General features: G+C 36.2%; 1 protein-coding gene across 1 annotated transcript in view; it reads right to left on the bottom strand.

The window, feature by feature from the left end:
- Positions 1-11,513, bottom strand: part of ZNF407 (zinc finger protein 407) — a gene marked incomplete at both ends in the record, with an annotated part of 390,320 nt that overhangs the window by 372,300 nt on the left and 6,507 nt on the right. The window contains one exon of the mRNA XM_079717645.1: positions 7,708-7,822. Within this exon, the coding sequence (XP_079573771.1) occupies positions 7,708-7,822 (115 nt within the window). The remainder of the gene's footprint in view (positions 1-7,707; positions 7,823-11,513) is intronic.

Below are 11,513 nucleotides of genomic sequence, written 5' to 3'. Positions count from 1 at the left end.
GCCAGGTTCTCTATTTCCTCCCTTCACTGCTTATTCACAGTCTAGAAAACTAGGAAGAAAGTCAGGGGAAGGGTAAGCTGGGACAAAGTGAGAGAGTGGCATGGACATATGTACACTACCAAACGTAAAACAGATAGTTAGTGGGAAGCAGCCGCATAGCACAGGGAGATCAGCTCGGTGCTTTGTGACCACCTAGAGGGGTGGGATAGGGAGGGTGGGAGGGAGGCTCAAGAGGGAGGGGATATGGGGACATGTGTATGCATATGGCTGATTCACTTTGTGATACAGCAGAAACTAACACACCATTGTAAAGCAATTATACTCCAATAAAGATGTAAAAAAAAAAAAAAGTGATGGAAAGCAGAGGAAAAGGCCAGCATTCACCGTAGCATGGCACAGTTTTGTGATCTGGCCCTGCCACCTGCCCCCTCCTTTACAATCCCACCTCAGGCAGAGCTGAAGTCCCAGCGGCTCCTGAACTCGCCATGCTCCTGGCTGAACCTCCCCAAAGCCCTGCCTGGAATGGGCTACCTACCCCTGCCTGCCTAACCCCCACTCACCTTCACATCACGCTACCTAGCTGATGAAATATTTTTTGAATCGGCAACAAGATTCAGAAAAGATTTGGGCATTTCTTTACCTGAGCTTTCTCCATCCATTTGCAGCAGATATCGTTTTGATCTTTTAACCCTAAAGGCTAACAGCACATACTGATGCTCCATAAATATTTAATATTAAAAAAATCCCCTGCTTCACCCCTTCTAAGCACTTAACCTCCAGGAATTTCTCGCAGTGTTCTTAATATGCCATGTTATTCCATACTTCACTACTTTTGCTCTTTTGTTCCCTCTAATAAAAAAGTGGGGCTCCCCTGGTGGCGCAGTGGTTGAGAGTCCGCCTGCTGATGCAAGGGACACGGGTTCGTGCCCCGGTCCAGGAAGATCCCACATGCCACGGAGCGGCTGGGCCCGTGAGCCATGGCCACTGAGGCTGCGCGTCTGGAGCCTGTGGTCCGCAACGGGAGAGGCCACAACAGTGAGAGGCCGCGTACCACAAAAAAAAAAAAAAAAAAAAAAAAAAGTGTCCTTTTTTGCCTTGTGTATAAATACCTCCTCATCCTTCGAGAACCAACTCAAACATATCCTCTGAATGAAGCCTTTCCTGCTGCTCCCAAGCAGAGCTGGGCACCCCTCCTCTGTGGACCACCATCCCCCGCGCTTTCCCCTGTAGTCTGCCTCTGAGTCTGTCTCTCCTACTCGGAGCACGTGACCGCAGGGCCCTTGCACCACCTGGGCCTACTTGAAGAGGAAACTGTCAAGAATCTGCCCAGTGGGAAATGAATGAATACCTGAATCAACGTTTGTACTTCCCTCCTATCTACATTTCCAAGACCTCCTCTTATTCAGTCTCAGACATATCAAAGAGCAAAACCCTGTAGAAAGTAAAGGACTTTCAGAAACACATGAGCAGGAAGAGGGAGGGAGAAAACAGGTTAACAATAAAAAAAAAAAAAAAAGAAAAAAAATCACAGGACAGACAAAGGAAACCAGAGGAGTAGCTGTCCGTCTGTATTTCACTCCTGGGATCAGGAGGGCTAAAGAATCCTGTGATTCCACAACAGAATTTTAAAGTCACCATGGAACATTTTAAAATAAAAATAAAGCAAAAATTACTTAAGTCACTGAGATAAGACCTTTTCACTGGAAAAGACCTTAGAGACAGAGGCCAATGTTTTCAACTACAACACCAACAAATGACAATGTGTATTTTATTTCTATTTTCTTATGAGCTGATCACACTTACTGCCTGGGAATAAATCTATGACCCTACTCTTCCAAGGCAAAAGTTCAAGAAAACACTATCACAAAAAAGGAGCACGGGATGTGGTGGTGACGAAGATGCCCTCCTCTCCCTGTGAGGAGAGGCGGAAAACCGTTTCTTCTGTTTCTTCCCCGTTATCCTAACCATACCCCCGACTCTCTCCTGCATTTACAAAGCAGTTCACTACAAAATATCCTGCAATCGTATCTGAGAAAAAGTGTATTTTATTTTAATATAATAACCAAGATATCTCCTAGATTTTCAAAATGAAAAGTGATTTGTTTATAAAAAATATAAAATAGCATCCATTCAGTATTTAAATGGTATTTCAAGGACTTCAACATCAGAGGAATAAACGAACAATGTACGTTTGGTATTCCTCACTGACAGGAAGAGAGACAGTCAGCATTATGTGGGATTTTTAAATTTTCAAACTAAAGACAAAAATATACCATTAAACAAAAATCATTAAAATATTATAGAGATAAAATATGTAACACATCCTTTATAACAAGAGTATTTTAATGTTAGTTTTGATGTTTTTTATAAAATTGAGAGATGCTGCCCTTTATATTGTCACATGCATAATTTATGACATGATATAAAACAAACTTTTTCTATCTATACCTTTTTTTCTATGTCTCTTTAACCAAAACAACCAGCCGAACCAAAAACTTATTTTATTTGCATACATCTGTAGGTATGATGGCTGTAATTAATTGTTCAGCTAAAAATGCAGTCCCAGGGTGCTCTTAATGATTTAGGTATACACAGCTTTAGTTCTCAGAGCAGACTAAAAATAGTGATTTTAATTTATTCCTGCTGCCTAAAATTACACACAACCATGTATTTTTAAATATTTCCAGCCTATAAAAATTACTAATTTTTGCCACTTGTGTTTATCTGCATTTAGACTTTGATTTGGATAAATTAAGCTCTCAAGTGTTCCTTGCTTTATGAAACTCTGCATGTTGTACACTTCAACACAAATAAATGACTTGTACCATTAGAGGTTTAAATAATGTAATGTATTTCATGCTCAGCCTGAAGCTGGATTCCAATGAAGTTGCTAATGCACGTAATGATTAAGTGTAACTCAAATACTAACTGTGTTGTTGAAAACATGACAGGCAATAATTTGGTCTATTATATTCTGCCATTTAATTGCCTAGTACAGACATTCTCTGACACGTTATGAAGCAATGATTTACAATTATTCAAGCTGCAAAGGTCAGAAAGTGACATTATAATCATCTACATAGAGATCCCTTCTAATGCACAAAAACTAGGTAATGCCACACACACACAAAAAAAGAGTTTTGCTGCATTAGTAACTTTCTATTTAAGGTTTCTTAAACCAACTAAGAATGCACAGTTCATAAGCACATTAATACACAATAGAAACTGTCTAGAATCTTTTCATGAACCCAGAGGTGACAGATTTAGTAAATGCCCTATTCTCTCCTGATTAGGTAAGTACTACTCAACTGTTTATATACAAGATTCAAGACTAAACACAGGGAAAGCAGTCAGAAAATAACATAACCCCTAAATCATGCATACTGGGGTTTTTGTGAATAATGGCATACAAAAGTTAGGTATCATTTCCCGGGTTTACTGAAATCACAGACTACTTACTAATTTTCTACTTAGTCTTTTTTTGTAGTAACTAGTAATGAAAAACAAAAACCATAACCCAAGATGATCAATTTTCCCCCTCTCATCCTAATGGAAAGACAATAAAATCTTCACTTTTTTAGGTACTTATTTCTATGATACTAACACGTTCAATTTGTAACAACTCAAGTGCAATAAATTATCAACACATAAAGGAACAATGAGGAAAAATAATAAAATTATTCAAAACAACACTTTAATATGAGAAAAGTGAAACAGAGGGAGACCAAAAAAAGAGAGAGAGAGAGAAAGAGACTGAATACCAGAATATTAAAATAAAATACAGTGCAAGCAATTTTTTAGAATAATGTAAGTCTGAGCAAAAGCAGAAAACAAAAGTGGCTGGGGGCTGGAAGTTACAGCTATCACATGCTAGAGAAAACAACCTAGACAGAAAAAAAATAAGTACAAATTAAAATCAGTAACTAAAACAACAGATATTACAAAAGCAGAGAAATAAAGAAAAGGTACAGTTAAAAGGAAGGAAACAGTGGTCTACCATTACTGGCCCATAATTTAACTCCATCACTAAAAATACTTTTACTCTCATGTTTACTATCTGTACAATGGGGTAATAAACATGAGATAAACAATCTCATGAAACTGAGATCAACAAATGAAACGACTGCTGCTAATTAAGTTGTACACTAAAACACAGCACTACTTAAATACTATTTATTACTGAGAGTATCATATATACACTAATGTGTGTGTGTATGTGTGTACGCACACGGAGGAAGAGATTATTAAAATAAATGTAAATGAATTTAACAAAACATGGTTTCCACAGTGATGTTCTTAAGCCACTGAGATTTTTAAGTTCTTGACTACTGAAAAGTAGCAAAGGTAAAGATCATGGACTTAGTAAAAATGTGTTTACCTATTTTTAAACATATGTTCCCAACAAAATTATTAACTTCTATATAAGGTGCTTTCTATTATTTTTTATTTTCTCCCCCACTAAGCCCTATGTCCGACCCATAGCACATTTTCATGTTAGCTATCCATCAGTGCTAAATATAAATTCACCTATATTCTATAAAATTCCTCTTGAGGTCATGCTCAGAAGTAAGAAAAACATTAAGCAACTGTAATTCAAAAAGTGTTCCTCCTAAAAGTGAAAGTAAAATGAAAGGCTTTTAAATGAAGTTATCTATAACATGTTCTTAAAACAGGAAGTGCAGAGCAATACATTTTTGAAACCTATACCCTGACATAAGCATGTAAACCATGGGTAAACAAAACTTAAATCTTGAATTCTGAATCCCAGCTAGCATTAGGAATTAGACATCGAATACAATACATTCAGCCTCTTTGGTCAAATAACTCAAATCCATGATATACCGTGGCTAAGATTTGCCGATGAGGGGGACAGAGAGCTCTTAAAATTGAGCTTAAAAATTCAAAGAAGATCAGTGTAGGTTCAAACAACTGAAATAAAAGTTTAAAAGGCAGTTTTTATTAAAGGAGTAGCTAATGCACAACCCTTAAATTAAGCTTTAGTAAATAATATATGATACATATTCGATGAGCATCTAAAATCTTAAAGATATGAAAAAGAAGTCATACAATTACAAATAAACTGAAACATTAATACTAAGGTCTTTTCAACAAAATGTACTGTTTGTTGTTTTCATCAATTTCACCATAGAATATAAGACTTTTTCAAGAGGTTACTAAGGAAAAATAGTACAACACTGTGAGTAATAATTTCACTTCAAAAATGTGCCTGCCCCACTGTTTTCATATATTATTACTCTAACAGAACTATTTGAAAAACTGTTTATTTCTTACAACTCAAACAGTGAAGGGGTTATTAGTAAAATTCTAAAACAGACACTAAGATACTAACTACTGAAGAAAAGAAAACATAGTGCAAGACCTTCTGTTTGTGACAAAATTATAGAGTTAATGTTCCTGAAAGATCACTTCACCTTTTAAAGCATGATTTTTTAAAAGGTAAAATTTATAGCAATTAAGAGCTAATGAAGAAATGCAGCATGAGCTGCTTATGTTCAGGAACTAATAGGTCCACTGAGCATTTCTAAGATTATTTAGCCATCAGTGATAATGAATTGACATTGTCAGTGATGTTAATGTACCAGTGCTCTCTACTGCCACTAATCTGATAGCCAATTCTCTCTTTTTTTTAACGTTTTTTACTTTAATTTTTAACCTACATTCTGCTCTATCCCTTTGAAACACATGGAATACAGAACAACCTATGATACTTTTTCTTTAGCATTAAAGGGTATTTAACTCATTATTGTTCTGTGTCAACTACATAGGTCGATAGGCATCCTGCAGTTTACTGAAATTCTTCAGAACTTTTAGCTTCACTGTAAAAATATCTAGCCTGTACAAATAACTATTATGTGACTTTTAAATCAAATTTCACATAAAAAAATTAAGAGAACTATTATTTCTTGGTCAAATAAAATTCAACGACTATTGTAATTTTAAAAGATACTATTTGAGAATGTAGATTGCTTTTTCTATGTATACACACACACGTAGACCTCTCTGACAGCCGTAAAAAACTCAACATAGCTATATGTACTTATAATTCTTTACTTGGGAATCACTATATAAACCATTAGTGCAACATGCCAGTTGTACTTGCTAAGCAATGAGCTAAGCAAGTGTGCACTGCTCAAATCACACAACCAAAGCCAATCAATCAGACGTTGTTTTTGACGCTACATATGTCAGAAAATGCTCTCTGAAAGTTTCTTCTTCTCTTTCCAGGTTTTGGTAACGCTAATAAAAAATGAATGGAATTAGGTTTCTAATAACATAGTATGCAAAAATTATTTACTTATTTTGCAGACACAAAGAAGAAACTGCTTATTGTCATAGCACAAATTTTCATTGGAGTCAGGGCCTTCCTCTTTCCTATAACTCACATGGTAAAAACAATAAATGAGGTATCTTTTAAAATTCCAAGACCTGGAGCAATTAAATGAACCATGTGGCACTCGACCCTTGCAGCTAAAATCAGTAGCAACAAAACTCATTCTCCCACTGATCTTCAGGGGGCTTTAGGGCAAAGGTTCATCTTCATTTACTTTAGCTCCAAGTCACTGAACCATCAATTCTGCCAATGAATAAATCACAGGCCATGGTTAATAAAACTGCTTGCAAAGTTATTTGCAAAACTATCTTAAGGCTCAAAAAAATGCAACTGCATCCTGGGATGAAATGTACAGTCCACTAAAAAACAGAAACTGTTCTTCACTTAAAAGACATTTACACAGTAGTGCTAACCAGAAGAATCTTCCACTGAAAAAATAAACCTAATATAACATGTACGCATTGCATAATTTAATTGAATCTGAAGTGTTTTGTGAATTAACCATAAGAACTGCAGGTTCCTCAGGTTTCACATAAAGTGTTTTTATATCATGCACTTATTAGTTAATTTCTCTAGCATAACAGCATTAAAATATACTTTTAATCAGAAGTAAGGTATTAAAATCCAGCTCTGAATGTCCTATGATATACCATAGATGTCATGGCATTTTAAAACCTTTTAAACATTTCTGCTAAATTAATTAGTGTTGCATTAAGGCGTCTCATTGCTTCCTATTAAATGCAACACATTTGAGTGACAATTAAACATTGTGAATGATTCTTTAGAGGAAAGAGCCATTAACTAAAACAGGAAAAAAACAAGTTTTGAAATAACGTTACACAAAAACCTACATTATACACTGGTTTTTTAAGCTTCATCCCTGCAATAATCAGTTCTCTGAAATTAAATCTTTTTCTGCTTTTTTCCTTATAGAATGTGTCCAATGTATCCAAAGAACCATTAATGTGGTTAAAATTAAAGTGGTATAGCAAAAGAAAAAAAAAAAACATACATATAGAATCCTGAAGCTATATTATGTATTTTTTTATGTCTTTAAATGGAATTTACACTTCTCTCTGGCAATATGAATGAACATCCTATAATTTAGTCAATTTACAGATTACAGGTTCAAATTGACCTTGTAGCCCATAAAATTGCTCATCTTCAGTACAGGATTAGAAGTGGGAGAAGAATGTCATAACTGTGTTTAAGGAATTTACCATAACAATGGAAAGAAGGATATGCATGCATAATTTTAGCCACTCTTACTCGTATCAGTTTTGAATTCTGAAACAATGGATATCCTGCACATGCTTCCTGGTTCACCACGGTAGAGACGGTTTCAATTTACTCACCCACAGACATGACACTTGTATTCCCTCATCCCAAGGTGCCTTTTGACATGGTTTCTGGCATCGCCAAGCTGAGCTGTTGCAAAATGGCATATCTTGCACTTGAATGGTTTTGATCCTAAATAAATTTAACATAAAGCATGATTTGAATTTGAATAATACATTACTGATGAAGTTTTAAAAGAGGCCCAGATCTTAAATCATACTTATAATCTAATTACAAATTTCTGTCCCCAAAATGAAATACCTGCATTCCTTTCTAACTTGAACAGACATGCATTCCACAATTATTCCACCAAGAAGACTTTAATGTTCCAATGAGTATTTCTAACTTTCAATAACATTTCTAAAATTTAAAGTCAAAGGTGATACACCTGAGCAGTACTAAGTAGATGAGATGAGCTACATAATTTCAAATATTTTTCTTACAATTCACAAAAATAGTTTTAAAAGTCATTTAACATTTTAAATGGAACATTTTAAAAACATAAATTCATACAGAGTAGCTGATGTTTTTTAAAAATATATTTATTATCAAATAAATTTCTCAGTGACCACATCCCCATTCCCCCATATTTCTACAGCTTTGAATTTTTTCACATTAATATTTCAGTTCTTTTTCTAACATTTATCCCAAATTATTCACGATATTACTCTTTCAATACCATACAATATAAGAATATATAGTGGATAAATTATTTGCTTTTATGATCATTTTAGAGCCAAAAATCTGTGATGATTCAGCAAATCAGAATTACTGACATTTTGGCTATTGTTGATTTCAAGAACAAACATTTCAACATAAAGGGCACAGTACCAACAATTTTTTTATTTCACAAAGGAATAAGATTAATCTATACTCAAAAATGAGGAGACAAAATTATTTCAGAGTCCACAAACTTATTGTCAGTAATAGGTAGATTCTAACTGGAACATAGTTACTAATTGATAATCAGGACCCATATTAACAAGAAGCAACACTCTTTCAAAGTGTAACACATATATACCATTTTCTAATTCTAACCTTTAAATCCTCAAGAAAATAAAATCATAAAAAAAAACAGTTTAAAATTGGTACAATGTTTCCAAATTTTTCATAGCATGTTTAGTACCTACTTGGTGAAGTACCTCTTCTAATATAGTTAGACAGAATATGAAATATGTGAACTTTAATAAATATACAAAAAGAGCTCAAATAAAAGAGTTGCAGTAAATCACTTTTGATCAATGGAACTTTGTGCAATGCCCTTGAAAAAAAATCCTCCAAGAATACTCTGTTGAAATTGAAGCGCTCAGTAAAAAGTTTTAGTCTTAAATTTCAATTTAATTCCCAAAAGCTGACAAAAAAAGTGAAGCATTTAATTTTAATCTTCTAACAGAAATAAAAAAGTCAACAGTACTAAGCACGGGCAAAGTTGAATATTTCACAGTTCAAAGACCATGAAGCCAGATCTTCTAATACTTCCATTTCTACTGTTAGAAGTAGAGGTAAAATATATTTAGCACCTGAATGGTTATATCTAGTCAGCTTTATATGTTTAAATGTCAAAAGCAGGTTGAGACTGCAGCTTACAGCAATCACATCCTATAAGTCACATTAGAAACTACAGTTTATTTAAATGATTCTGATAAAACTAAGCCTATCACTACTTTGAAACATTTCATCTTGACACAGCATTCTATAAAGGGACTTATAAAAGAAAAGAGTAAGGAGAACCAATTTACCTGTACTTTAAATTAAACTGCATTAAAGGTAATTAGGAAATTATTAATCAACAATAACATCAGGACTCTAAACAAAGAAGATAAAGCTCTCTCAACACGTGTATTATTACAATTTTGGTGAAAGGATCCAAAATATCTCGTGACTAAAGCCCTTGTGTGCTCGCTCTGCACTACAGGGTGTGAGTTCCTCTGTGTGGCAGCACACGGGCCACGGGGGCCGGACACAGACCTTCAGCACTTTCAGTGGACTGTCCGTGGCTCCCTGGTGGAAACCGCAGTTCCTTGGGGTTTCAGCCATCACTGCTGGTGTGCTGACAACACGTCCACGAGTCACCCTGTTGACTGCTTCCATGTAGAAATCACGGAGGCCCTGACTACTTTTTGTGTCTTACATGCAGAGATGTGTTAACATCTCCTTCCTGGCCATAAAAATTCTAATACTACGGGACTAGGGGTAACATTTTTCTGTATAAGAAAATAAGAAATGTCCCATTTTTTTTCCTAACTGATAGCGTTTCCATTTTTAAGCCTGCTAGGCCCATTCCAAAATGAATCCAGGCATATTATTTTTAAGGCAAAATTTGTAAAACCATATATTTCTAAATTTGTCTTTCAGGCATATTGAGATCATTATAAACTGTCAATATTATTTTAAATAGTCCCACTCCACGCAACAGCATTACCCTCGGTAGTTTTTGTTTTGTTTTGTTTTAATTTGGCCTGTGAGGTTTTCTGAAAGGGAAAAATGAAACAGGGTCTCTAGCTTTCTGGCACCTCACAGTGTTACCTAAAGAATTCCAAAGACTTTAAAAACAAAGCCTCCCCCTCAGACCTGCACTGGCCTTCCTCAACTTCATTCACTGCCAACTGCTATGCATACATGGATGTGACACTGACACTTCAAAAATCATAAGAAGACTTTAGGTCTTAAAGAATCAAGGAAGATGGATACAACCCATTATCTAATTAATGCTTCTCCACTCCACAATCCTCCCTACACTGAACACTTCACTGGTTCCTCTGCTCATGTGTTTACTCCTTCATTCAACAAACAGCACGGAAAGCCAGCGCCACGTGGGGGTGAAGCAGTGAGCAAAGCAGAGGCCCTGCCCTCGCTGCGCTTAAACTCGACGCACTAACTCCCCCTAACCGCCTCTTCCCAAGCTGATCTGGCTTAACCGTCACTTATTAAGGTACAAACGGGCCTCCCTGGTGGCGCAGTGGTTGAGAGTCCGCCTGCCAATGCAGGGGATACGGGTTCGTGCCCCGGTCCGGGAGGATCCCATATGCCGCGGAGCGGCTGGGCCCGTGAGCCATGGCCGCTGAGCCTGCGCGTCCGGAGCCTGTGCTCCGCAGCGGGAGAGGCCACAACAGTGAGAGGCCCGCATACCACAAAAAAAAAAAAAAAAAAAAAAAAAAAAAAAAAAAAAAAGGTACAAACACCACCAGCCCTAACGTTCTCCCACGTGTGGACATTTCCAAATAGCGCCAGAGACCAGCACGCTCTGAACAGGAAGTTAAGGGCTTCAGACAGTCTTCCGACTTAATGACCTCTGGCAGAGGAAACTAAAGCTCTAACTACCAGAACAATGCCAGAGAGAAAATGAACAGCTTTTCCTGTATTACTAACACAAAGGGAAAGGAGACGCTGCTCTTTCTGGTCATGTGGATGGCTTCATACCAGCGAGCACGCCGGACAACTCTGGGAGGCTTTTTTCCCACAATCCTTGATAACCAAAACTCATTTGTTTTTTCTAGTGCTGCTTTTATCGTGTTAAGGATGGGAAGAAAAGGTTACATAAAACATATAGTAAATCACAAAATATGAAAACAGGGATTGGAAGAATAAGCCCTTTTCCAGTTAACCATTAATAACAGTCCCTGAATTACTATTTCATGGACATAAGCAAAGTATCAGAGAAGCAATTCATTTTAAGATGCTCCCAGGAAAAAAAACAAAACAAAACAACAACAACAAAAAACCTTGGATTAAAACCTGGAGAGCAACCTCCCCGCAAAAAATGACTTGCAATATTGAAATGTCGGCTGGCACTGGGGACTCAGGAAGAGAGCTCTTTGCGGTG

This window comes from Hyperoodon ampullatus, assembly GCF_949752795.1.
Source record: "Hyperoodon ampullatus genome assembly, chromosome: 13".
Taxonomy (NCBI): Eukaryota; Metazoa; Chordata; class Mammalia; order Artiodactyla; family Ziphiidae; genus Hyperoodon; species Hyperoodon ampullatus.
This window is presented reverse-complemented; position numbering and strand designations above follow the sequence as displayed.